General features: G+C 30.8%; 2 protein-coding genes across 2 annotated transcripts in view; one reads left to right on the top strand and one right to left on the bottom strand.

Annotated features, from left to right (window-relative positions):
• The window catches only part of ubxn10 (UBX domain protein 10), a 4,112-nt gene extending 4,076 nt beyond the window's left edge, over positions 1–36 (top strand). Inside the window, exon 2 of the mRNA XM_051097045.1 lies at positions 1–36. This exon is cut by the window's left edge and continues 676 nt beyond it. Coding sequence (XP_050953002.1) covers positions 1–11 — 11 coding nt within the window. The 3' untranslated portion in view covers positions 12–36.
• Positions 37–226: 190 nt separating this feature from the next.
• Positions 227–11,775, bottom strand: ddx19a (DEAD-box helicase 19a). The gene is made up of 12 exons (XM_051097044.1): positions 11,607–11,775; positions 11,042–11,096; positions 10,466–10,498; positions 10,087–10,222; positions 9,491–9,583; positions 9,130–9,232; positions 5,779–5,893; positions 5,528–5,705; positions 2,978–3,215; positions 2,743–2,905; positions 2,413–2,604; positions 227–1,246 (listed from the first exon to the last, which is right to left on the bottom strand). Exons 1-12 carry the CDS (start codon positions 11,661–11,663, stop codon positions 1,185–1,187), a joined length of 1,425 nt encoding a protein of 474 aa, XP_050953001.1. The 5' UTR covers positions 11,664–11,775; the 3' UTR covers positions 227–1,184.
• Positions 11,776–12,964: the final 1,189 nt, after the last annotated feature.

The raw sequence follows: 12,964 nt of genomic DNA, 5'->3' as shown, positions 1-12,964 counted from the left end.
ATTTAATCTGAAACACTAGTGTAGTTCAACTTTTTTTATGGACAACCATATCTTACAAAGGCAAAGATTTGCTGTTTGATTAACGTGTCAAATTATGATTCACATTCCTCAATGAACAGCAAGATTATTTTGATGGTAAAATGTTTATTTGTCCAATATAATTTGTCCATTTAATGCTTATATATAAGTAAAAATGATTAATAACACCACACAGAAATGAGCCAACTGGTAGTTTTATTACTGCAAGAACATATAGGAAACAACTATAAAACCCTAAATGCAGCAAATGTACAAAAAAAGAAACTGAAATGCTGCAGCTAAATGCAATCGCAAATGGGTTTCAGTCAAACAAAGTGCATTCATTTAAGCAGCAACAATGTAAACAAACTAAAATAATTTTGCATTTCTCAAAAAACAATTGAGAAGCCATTCCTAACAATGAAACTACAATGCAACAATATCACTCTTCAGTAGCTCTTTATATTTTGTAAACGTGCTGCATTTCCTGCAACGGAAAAGAACATTCAGCAAATGTTCAGTAATTCACAGTTCAGCTAAAACTCAAACTAATATTTGGTCTTTCTGAACAGAACAAAACAAACTCTTCTTCAAAAAGCTTAAATGCTTTTTGCAGTTCAAGTACAGCGGCACTGCTATATCAAAATAATACTGTATTGTGATTTTCACAATAATTCTCATTATAAAATGATTTTAAAGTGCTCTTGAGGAATGTTAGTATCTCGAATTGGTCATCTGTGCACCTTATTCTATTACTGACTTTAATTTTCTCAAATACTGTAATGAAATAAATACTGAAGTCTGTTATGATTCTATTCACACATAAGACCAAAAAGTAGTCAACTTATTTCACAGTGCAACACTATGCAAGATATGCTTCATTAGTCAAGTAGAGAACAGTCTCCTGTAAACAAGATTAAATGTAGGAATTAGTACTGCAATTCACTTCAAAATCAAAACACACTCTGTCAAACGCAAACTGATTCAGTAAGAGCTACAAGCTTGGAATCAAAACTATTTGGCGTTAAGCTTGAGTTAAAGCATATTCTCCTAAATGAGTCGATAATTTATGTAAACGTCTGTCTTTGTAATGCGGATTATTCAAGCATCAAATCTGAGGAGGTAACAGCAGAACTGATTTTTTGGAAAATAATTTCTTCATCACTTCAGTTGGCGATTTTTTCAATTTCGTCAAGATCATCTGTGTCCAGCCTCCCAATTTTCTTATCTGTTGGGTAAAACAAAACAATAAACTAATAAATTTAAATAATATAAAAAAAGTAAAAAATAAATGATTATATATATATATAAAAATCACATAATCATTTATATATATTAAAATTAATTACAAATACATTTATATAATAATAAAAAAAAGATATATAATTATATTTAATATAATGTATAAAATATATAATTAAAAAATTATATACAATTATACATTTCTATTTTTTATTATTTTTGTCATTATGTACATTAAAATACATATACATGTATATGACAATTATAAAATCATATACAAATATAAAATTATATACATACACATTAATATTAATTTTAAAACTACATTCATATAATAAATAAATTATATATAATTTATTATTTTTGTAATTTATCTATACTATTAATTTAAAATACATTTATATACTAAAAATGATATATAAAACATAATGTATAATATATAACTATAAATTATACACAATTAAACATTGTGTGTGTGTATATATATATATATATATATATATAAATAATTTCATTATTTTTGTAATTTATATACATTAATATTTATTGAAAAATACATTTATATAATAATTTTAAAATTATATTTACAATATAATTATATAAAATGTATAATTATATAAAATTATATATATATAAAACTTTTTTTTTTGACAATTTGATACACATTAATATTCATTTTTAAAAAATACATTTATATAATAATTATAAAATTATCTATAAAATGTCATGAAAATAAAATATAATTTTAAAGTTATACACAATTATACATTTTTTGTAATTTATATACATTAATATTCATCGAAAATAGAAACAAAATCTGTAAGAAATACAATAACAATTCTAAAATTCATTCAAATAAATATAGAATTTTCATACAGATATACTGAGTACCAGTGGACTCCAATAAAAAGCATAAAATAACAAATTTGGACTGCAATAAATAAACTACAAAAACAGAATAACTCATATCTCTATCTCTCTCTCTCTCTCTCTCTCTCTCTCTCTCTCTCTCTATATATATATATATATATATATATATACATAAAATACATCTTATTTATTTTATAATTTACAATTATTCATTATTTTTATAATTTGTTAAAAAAATAAATCAGAATAATATTGGGTGAACTATTACTAGTTAACACTTACTAAAATGCCTCTCGTATGTCTTGAGAATCTCCATGCTGCGCTGACTGTCCACCATGTTGATAGCAAGTCCTCTTTTACCGAAACGTCCAGTTCTGCCGATCCGGTGGAGGTACGTTTCATTGTCTGGATTGCCGTCTTTGTCCAGTGGAAGGTCAAAGTTGATCACCACTGACACTTGTTCAACATCAATACCTGTGTATTGATATTAAGGATTACAGAACTCACACACACGAATAATGAACAAATACTTCAACCCTATATTCTCTCAAGGCTGTAAAAATACAGCTTTGCATCTTATTAGATGAGCATTAGCTGTAATAGTGCACTTGCCTCTTGCGCAGACATTAGTAGTGATGAGAACTTTCTCCTTGCCGTCTCTGAAACGTTCAATAACTGCAGCTCTCTGCTCGACTACCATTTCCCCACTGAGCAGCGCCACCTGGTGGCCTTCTTTAGACAGCTGGCCGGCAAGCCAGTTGGCTGTTTTCCGAGTCTGAGAAAAGACGACAATGTGAGATGACTAAGTAAAAGAGATGCAAACGTGCAGATATCAAACTAGACTCACGTGACAGAAGATCATAGCTTGCGCGATAGTGATGGCTCCGTAGATGTTACAGAGTGCGTTGAACTTGTCCTCCTTGCTGTTGCAGAGCACATAGTACTGCTTGATAGTGTCCAGGGTCTCTTCTTCTCGTTTAAGCTTGATGATGTTGGGGTCCGGCACGACCCGCTCTGCAAACTTCCACACTGAGTCCTCAAAGGTGGCAGAGAAAAGTAACATCTGACAGCCTTTGGGCAGCATTCTGTCAGAGATGGGAAAAAGAAACCATGTATACTTGATCTCTGCTAAAACATGTTGCATTTTAAGTTTAAAGTTGCTTTTAAAACGATTTTTTCCTATTTAAATTGAAATTTTAAAATAAATATCAATGTGCAACAAGCCACAAACGTCGGTATATCTGAAGGACAATGTGTTGGCAATTTTTGTGAATTTTTTTTTTTACAACATTTGTAAAACAACATTTAAACAATTTTCAGTAAAAGCTCTTTTTTTAACTAATTTAACTTAGAAAATTTTTACATTACATAAAGTACACTTTATTACAAAAAATATCCAGTTGTTTTTAAAAGAAAAATATTTTCTTTACACGGTGAACACAAAAGCCTACACAGAATCACTTGAATTAAAAAAGGCTATAAAAACGTTATTTTTTTAAACAAACCTTTTATTTTAATCTTGTATTCATGACTTTTCCTGATTTTATAAAAATAAAACGTTCTTATTTTTCAAGAATTTTAGTATAAGTACAAAGAAAAGGCTCTTTTTTTTTAATTATTAAAAATTATTTTAAATCTAAAAATCATACATGTTCATCTTCGAAGAGGAATTTTCAAGTCATTGTACATTTTTGCCAAGGAATAATACTTTTTTTTTGCCACTTCTCTTATAGTTCAGACTTTTTCTCATAATTCAGAAATGTGAGATACAAACTCAGAATGCAAAATGCAGTATAAACTTGCAATTATGAAAAATGTAATTTATAATTTATATTCATGTGTGTGTGTGAAAAATCACAGTTAAGATTTTTTATCTCTGAATTCTGAGTTTATATCTCACAACAAAATGGATTTTTAAAAAAATATTAACATTACTTTAAAAGAAAATTGCCCCACTGCTTATTTTTTTAAGTAATAATAAAAGGGGGGAAAAATAGTATAATATATATACACTACCGTTCAAAAGTTTGGGGTCAGTACATTTTTATTGTTTCTTTTTTTTTTTTTTTTAAGAAATTAATACTTTTATTCACCAAGGATGTATTAAGTTAATAATTAAAAGTTTATTAAAAGTTAATAATAAATAATTTACATTGTTATAAAATATTTATATTTTGAATAAACACTGTACTTTTTAAACTTGTTATTCATGAAAGAATCCTGAAAAAAAAAAAAAAAAAAAAAAAAAAAAAAATCAGGGTTCCAAAAATATTTGGCAGCACAACTGTTGATATTATCCAACACTGATCATTCTAATATTAAATCCGCATATTAGAATGATTTCTGAAGGATCATGTGACACTTAAGACTGGAGTAACAGCTGATAAAAATTCAGCTTTTCATCACAGGAATAAATTCTATTTTAAAGTATGTTAAAATAAAAACATTATTTTATATTGTAAAAACATTTTGCAATATTACTGTTTTTTTCTATATTTATAATCAAATAAATGCAGCCTTGATGAGCATAAGAGACTTCTTTAAAGACTATTACAAGTCTTACTGACCCCAAACTTTTGAACGGTAGTGTATATTCATTTTTTACAATTATTTTTTGTATTTTTTAATCAAAAATTTCAGCAATAAAACAAAGAAAAAACACTTCCCTGTAAGATCTACAAAAAAATGTATTAGGCACATTAATATTCTGGTCATTATTTTTTTTTCCAAGCACATTTACCAATTACAAACCACATTGATCTTAATAACTACTATTAATTTTGTATTTAATCATTTATAAAAGATATGTAATTGTCCATGAGGGCTGGAAGTGAAAAACTCCTTATATTCAGGTGTGCATAATTATTAGGCACGTTGTCTTTTACAGATAAAATTAGCCAAAAAAGAGATTTAACTCAGACTGAAAAGTCAAAAATTATTAAATGCCCAAGAGAAGAATGCAATACTAATGCAATACATGAAGTTGCAAAGTTAAGGAATGACCATTTGACAGTAAAATGCTTGTTGGGTCTGCATTGTCAGAAAAAAACAGGTGGAGAAGAAAAGACACATGATAACTGCAAAAGAATTATGAATTAAGGCGAAGAATTAAGTGTGAAACCATTCATCCATAAATTCAACCATTCACCCATAGATTCAACCTATTTTTCACTGAGTTTTTCACTTCCAGCCTTCATGGACAATTATATATCACATATAAATGATTAAATACAAAATTAATAGTAGTTATTAAGATTGATGTGGTTTGGAATTGGAAAAATGCGACCATAAATATGACCATAATATCTTTGTGCCTAATAATTATGCACACAGTGTAATCAGCAGTCCGTTTTTGTGTATTTGCTTGCATGTTCTCCAAATGCTAGAGCAGGTTCACCTCTGAATGCGGATGCTCTGGTCCTGGTGTCCCTGTGTGGCGATCATCACATCGGCCTCGTCCAGAACAAACACTTTGATCTTTTTCGGGTCGATGAGCTTCAGCTTAACGCACCAGTCCAGAACCGTCCCAGGCGTGCCAATGACGATCTGCTCCTTGATCTTAACGCCACGCTCCACTGACAGAAAGCACAGCAGCATTTAAATCTGCTTTACATCACAAGATTGGGAGGCTTCATTTTAAGCACTTACTTTTATGTCCTCGAACAGCATATGCCAGTTTGACTTCTGGATAAAACTTGCCCATCTGCTCAATGACTTTACCCGTCTGCAGAGCGAGTTCATATGTGGGAGAAATGCACAAACACTGCAAGACAGACACAAATTAGACACCAAAGAATTAACAACATTTACATTTTACAGTTCATTATTAAAGGAAAACTTGCCTTGTGACTTTAATGAATTCATGCAAGATGATATTTTGCAGACTTTGTTTGTTTCCTTTTTGTTCCTTTTGTTTACCTTTTTTTTTAAAAAAATAAAATGATGAACTATCTATGGAAGCCTGTTTCCGCCACAATAGTAGTAGTAGTATATTTTTATTTGTAGTAGTATATTTTATTTTATTTTATTTTATATGACAAAAATCATAATTGTCGATAAGAAATTTGATTAATTGTGCAGCCCTAATGCCATGTCAGCCATTGTTAAAACAATTAAAAAAATTCAGCCACAAGATGAATTTAAACAAATTTAATAACCAATTTGAACTAGTGCTGTCAAAACGATTAACTGGGACAATAACAATACGTTTTTTAATTAATTAATTAAATAACTTGAACTCAATTAATTTCCATTTAATTAAAATAATTTAATTAACATATTTAAAAAAAACATCCAGTTGTGTAAAAGAGAAAAATATTTTCTTTACACCTTGAAAACACAGAGGCATACACAAAATCACTGACGTTAAAAAATAAATTTGTTTTTCAAGGCAATTAAAATTTTTTTTTTTTTAAACAAATGATATTTTAAAAAAGTAAAAATAAAATCATCTTTTAATTATGACTATCGGGATGTTTCCTTGATTTTTTTTTTTTTTCTTTTTAAAAAATTTTAGTATTGTCTCAAAGAAAAAGCTCTTTCCTTTAGGGTCCACAAAAAAAAATTATACACATATATACATATACACATACATATAATTGAATTTACATATATAATTTGAATCCAAAAAATCTACACATTTATCTCTAATATCATAGTAACTTATGTAATAGATCCAAATACAACAAAAAAAAAGGGTTGTTTTGATTTTTTTTTTTTTTTTACAAAAATGATGAACCATCTATGGTAGCCTGTTTCCACAACAAAATAAAAAAATTAAGTAATCATGACATTTATTTCACAATTCAGACAATTTTCTTGCCGCTCAGAATTGTAAAATACTAATTCAGAATTACTAGGGGTGTGATGAGACGCTTATCCCACGAGACACGAGACCGGGTTCATGAGAACGAGATGAGACGAGACGAGATTTTTAAACTTTTCTTAAGAAATCCTCAATAATGAAATATATAGGGACATTTATAATTCAACTGAAAAAGACAAAATGCAAATAAAATGTAGGTGCATTTTGAACTTTATGAAATTAAACTTCCATTTTAATGAATTATATGCAGTAATAAACAACATTTAAACGAGCTTCACGATTCTGGATAAATTGAGAATCCCAGTTATTTTTTTTAAAAATTGAAGACCATGATTCTCTCACAAATGTAGAGAAAAAAAAGATTAGAAAACTAAACAAAATAATGTAATTTACTAGTGGTTCTGACAAACTGTTCATTGCTTAAGTCCTTTAAAAAGATATATTCATTTAAACAACAACAACAACAAAAAACATTTAATGAAGGAGTCAGTGTGTCTCACTTCATTAAGACTTGTTTGACTATTGAAATCTCCTGAATGAATGATTCAATTACATACTTTTTAAAACAGGCAGTTGTCGCCACCTACTGGCGGAAGAGGATAAGCGTTACAATACATACAAGTGTTAAAGGGGTCATCGGATGCCCATTTTCCACAAGTTGATATGATTCTTTAGGGTCTTTATGAAAAGTCTATAATATACTTTGATTAAAAATTCTCAATGGTAGTGTAAAACAACACCCTTTTTACCTTGCCAAAATCAGCTCTGCAAAATTCTGATGGAGGTTGCTTTAAATGTTAATGAGCTCTGCTCACCCCGCCCCTCTCTTCTCTCCGTGGAGTGACGAGCCTGTTTACTTTAGTTGCATTTAGCTGCTAAACCTGCTAATTAGCACATTATTAGGAAAGGCGATCGCAAAGATTCATAAAACAACCCTTATACTCACTTCTGCTGTAAGTGAAGCTGGATCACGAATGATTCGTGCGAATATAGACGGATATATGTAGATCGGGAGCCACATTCCCTTCACAAACAAATGTAATCCACTGCATCTTCAGCAGCTCAGATGTCGGGAGTAAATGACGACCACTACGTTCATTATTACATCCAGCAACACAACACCTCAATCACTCAATTCTAACTTACATCCCTGCTCCGGCATTAAAACATGGAGGTTGGACTGTTACAGCTGATCTGAGGTAAGACGCTCATGTCAATCAACTATCATGGGAGCGGCCTCTGTTGGTGTGACGCCACAACAACAGGCATCTGAGAATGGCTCGATTTGAAAAAGGTGATATTATTTTTACAGATTAATTAAAAACCACTGCATGGATTTTTATCATTATAGGGTATATTTGTACATACACTGCCAACACACATTAATGTTCAAACAACATGAAAAAGTGAACTTCGCGTCCGATGACACGTTTAAGATACTTTCGTTTTGATTGCTACTGTAGACAGGGTTTATACTCAAACTATAAACTTTTATCCCAGTACTTCTATTATTTAAATGTCTGTAACGCTAAAATAATTATTATAATGTAGTTGCAAAGACTGTTTGTGTTGCTCTTTCTGAGTTCACATTTACCCCGACCCTCTGATTCATTAACATGGGCAGCGACAAAACGTGCTTCTCACGCTCCACTGACACTCGCGATGTGAAACAGTCCTAATAGACATAGCTAAATCGTTGTCATTCAGGAATAAGATTGCGTGGGTGTTTGAACCGAGATGTCGATATTTTAAGGATTAAGACACATTTTTTAAGGATTTAACACTTTTCAAGGATTTAAGACACATCGGATCTCGCAAGATCCCATGCCACGAGTTCTCGTCACATCGCTAAGAATTGCTAGATTAAAGTCAGAAATGCAAGATATAACTTTTTTTTCTTGCAATTGCAGTCTTTTTCTCCAAATTCTGAGTCAACCTCTCGCAATTCTGCTACAGAATAAAAATAATAAAAATGAGAAATAAAGATTCTAAGATATGAACACACATTTCTGAGAAAAATGTTATGTTTAAATACGGAAAAGATTCATAATCTGATGAACCTAAAATCTCAAAACTGACCAGTTTCTGAAAAAAACAAAAGTTTTACATGCAATGTCTTGCCTTAAATCAGAATGAATGGGAACATTAGAGTAAATCTCAGTTTTCAAACTCACCTGAGGCCATTTTAAGCTTGGGTCCACATGACTGAGCATGGCCAGCACGAAGGCAGCTGTTTTACCAGTGCCAGACTGAGACTGAGCGATCAGATTCTGAGGTCTGGGAGTGAAAGAAACACATAAATGTATTAAAACAATTCACACATATTAATCAGAGATTACACAAACCTTTTGATGGTCCAATACTCTTCATCAAACATCCAATCTATGTGATTTAAGTCAAATTAAAAAAAAAAATAAATAAAAAAAAAATAATTCCACTTGCATACATCAAGGGTGCAATTCACTTTTCACTTCAAACCCCCAATATGACCTATGTATTCAATCAAAATAAAATGTACAAAATATGTGGACTTACGGTTCGGCGAGCATCATGGGAAGGGCGTTCTCTTGGATTTTAGAAGGTCTGTTGAAGCCCATTTCATAGACGCCTTTCAGCAACTGAGGTTTCCTGAGTTACACAAATTAAAACTAATAAAATTGACATACGCAAGCTATCTGAGAGACATCAAAGCTTCCAAATATAGTGCATGGCCTTTTAAAAAAATTGTTTTCTCTCTCCAAATATTTAACAGAAATTTAGCAGTAAATGTTTAAAACTTGCCGTTGGTAAGATTTTAAGATGTTTTCGAAAAAAGCCATTATGCATTTATTTGATCAAAAATACAAATATTGCAAATTATTATTACAATTTAAAATAAATGTTTTGAATATCTTTTAATATGTAATTTATTTCTGTGATGCAAAGCTGAGTTTTCTAGTTTTCAATATCACACGATCTGCAGAAATTATTGTAATATGGTGAATTGCAGCTCAAGAGATTTTTTTATTATTAAAATTGATGAAAATAGTTGTGCTGCTTAATATTTGTGAAAAATTGGCCTCAAACCTCTGAATGATAGAGTAAACTTTTTTTAAAATGTCATTTTTTTAACCCTTATATGAAGCACTCACAGTCTCAGCTCCTCGAAGGTCTTGACTGAATAGAGTGGTGAGTTTGGGTCTCTCTGAAGAACCTCCACTTGGTTTGTGTTGTTGACAACATTGCTTCTGATCAGCTTGTTGAGGAGAGACTGTGTGGCTCTGTCCTCTAAACAGCAGATTAGGAAAGGAAAAGGCTACTTTGATGGTCTTTTACAGTTAATCCATTAAGCTTGGGTGTCACTTAAATAAGTAACTTGCAAGATGCAACCACACTTTTTAAACTACTTAAGTACTTACAACAACTGCAAAGTCAGAATGATTCACAAAAAGCATTAAAAATTTGTAAAAACAAACAAAATGGATCAATTTCGATGTTGACTGTAAATTCAGACAGCTGTTAAAAATGCACCTTTTTCCTCTTCGTCGGATTTGTCGCCATCATCTACAGCAGAGTAGAGAAAAATAGATATTAGAAAATGCTAAGAAAAAGATTTTCATACAATTATTGTTAACAGTTATGTTTTGTAAAAACAAATATTACTAAACACACAAAAACTGCCATCATTTTTTACTCTCATGTTGTTCCAAATATGTATGACTTTACTTTACTGTTACTTAGATGAACAAAACCAGGGAGATTTTGAGAAAAGGACTGGTTGTTTCTTCCATCAAAAACCAGATAATGGCGAGGAAACTGCAAGGTTGTTATGACATGATTTTTCTGTTCCTCACAAAAATATTGCATGACTTGTACAGACTTGGAATATAGTGCACACTTATAATGACTATAATGACACTTTATAGTACTTTTGCATTATTTCTGAAGACTGAAAGCTCTGGTTCCCATTTACTGTAACTGTATGAACAAAAAAAATAATCTACTTTTGTGTTCCACAGAAGTCATACAGGTTTGGAACTACATAAATATGAATTTCTGGGTGAACTATTGCATTATTAAAATTTATAATAAAGTAAAAATGACTACCTTCAGTCAGATGTAAATTTGCATCTCCAGCTTCCATAATCCGCAAGTTCCCAATCTGTTTTCAAACAACAGAATTTACAGTTTTAATACATTTAAATGCATTTCACAGTGAATATTCAATAATGAACATTCACAATAAAGCATGTGTCAACAATAACGTCGTCTTAAACTGATTAAACAAAAGTCAACGATCTAAATGACGCAGATATGTTTGTGGCTAGTCATACAAGTTACTTAATGCAAATTATACACACACTTTTTAGCTTTCAAACTAAAGTTACACACGTAAAAGTTAAGTAGACTAACTTAGTTACTTGTTTTAAGTCAAACTGTAGTCGCTAAAACTGATCTAGATTTAAAATCTCATTCAGGCCGTGTCTCAAAACTTAGTTAAACAGCATACTGACGGGCAAAGCCTTGCTTGGACGTTTCAAACGCGCCTGTGACATCCAGAAATGTTGTCTAGGTAGGCAGCTCACTAGGATTTGAGACCCAGCCAGCGCCTGACTCACCACAGCTAGTGCGCTAATCCATTACAACACAATTAAAACGCATTTTCACTCACAGTCTTGGTTGTAGACTCTTGTTCGTCCACAGCTAGAGCCCAAGAGTCGGTTGCCATAGCTTCAGTCACAGATATGTGAACTATTAAGCGGTCTTGATAAGTTATCAGATGGGCTGTCCACTTCACTCGACTCAGCAGCTTCACGAGAACGCGCAAACTGACAGCGCGCGCACAGAACGTTGTCCGGCCGGAAGTTGGGATGGGATACTCAGTTCCAGTTTAGGAGCAATTTCATTGAAGTGTTTAGTTAGGTTTTAGTTTAAACCAATTAAATGCTACAGTAAGTTAATATATTTTTAAAATAAGCCATTAGTGCAGGCAAATGCCGCCATTTGTCTAATTTTCTGTTTATTTTGATTGAACTTCACTTAAATTGATTTACTGTCGGCGTCTCAGGTAGACCAACCACATTTTCTCAAGTATTTTCTCATTTGTTTATTTTTTATGCATTAGGTGTACAAATAATTGTTTATTCTGACCACCATATTAAAATTCCAGTAGCATCATATTATATATGAAGAGTTTATTTGGAAAAACAAATAACTGCGTTTTTTCCCCCCAACAATAATGTTATTTTATTATGTTGTCATGTTTTTATTGTGTTTTATTATGTTAGTTAGCAGTGTTTTTATTTATTTATTTCTTTTACCCAAAATAACCCAACTGTAGTTTTATTGAGATTAATTGGAATGGACAATGAAAAAACATAATTTTTACATGAGTTATCTGTACTGAACTCTTCATATATATTGTTGTGTAAACAAATGAACACAATAAAACTAAAACTAATTGCTCATATTGTAAATGTATCTATTTATACAGTTTATTCATTGCAATAATTGTTGGCCAAAACAATGGTTAGACATTGTTTACATTAACGTTTACATTTTTACTTAAAAATGGCTCAGTTGTGACAATGTATCTCATTTAGTGTGAAAAAATGGCCAATATTTGCAAACAATATCTTTTTCCAAGGCAATATTGTTAAAAATATATATATATATATGATCCACAATACAGCAAAAGCAGTAATATTGTGATTTTTTTTTTACTATTTAAAGTAACTATTTTATATATATTTATTATATATATGTATATACTTTTGAAAAATGAATAAAACTGAATCAAAATGATATAAAATCCATATTTTAACACTGTGTAACACCTAGGATGGTATTTTGAAAAGTGATAGTACTTGATACTATGTTTAGGAGAGGGAAAGCATCAAAGAGAAGGTATCAACCTGAATACCTTCATTACCATCATATAAGAAAGCATAGTTGATGTCACCATGGTAATAAAGAGCAAAGCTAGTTTTGTCTATGGTTACTATGCTCTCGCTAGAAATACCAAAGTTA

Source organism: Labeo rohita, chromosome 23 (assembly GCF_022985175.1).
Source record: "Labeo rohita strain BAU-BD-2019 chromosome 23, IGBB_LRoh.1.0, whole genome shotgun sequence".
NCBI classification, from domain to species: Eukaryota; Metazoa; Chordata; class Actinopteri; order Cypriniformes; family Cyprinidae; genus Labeo; species Labeo rohita.
This window is presented reverse-complemented; position numbering and strand designations above follow the sequence as displayed.

Coding starts and splice junctions, on each gene's coding strand:
- ddx19a (XM_051097044.1), bottom strand. CDS start 11,663: ATGGCAACCGACTCTTGGGCTCTAGCTGTGGACGAACAAGAGTCTACA. Junction 5,894..9,129: donor CAAGCTTAAAATGGCCTCAG/GTGAGTTTGAAA, acceptor TCTGTCTTGCAG/TGTTTGTGCATTTCTCCCAC. Junction 3,216..5,527: donor CAGAGCATCCGCATTCAGAG/GTGAACCTGCTC, acceptor CATCTCTGACAG/AATGCTGCCCAAAGGCTGTC.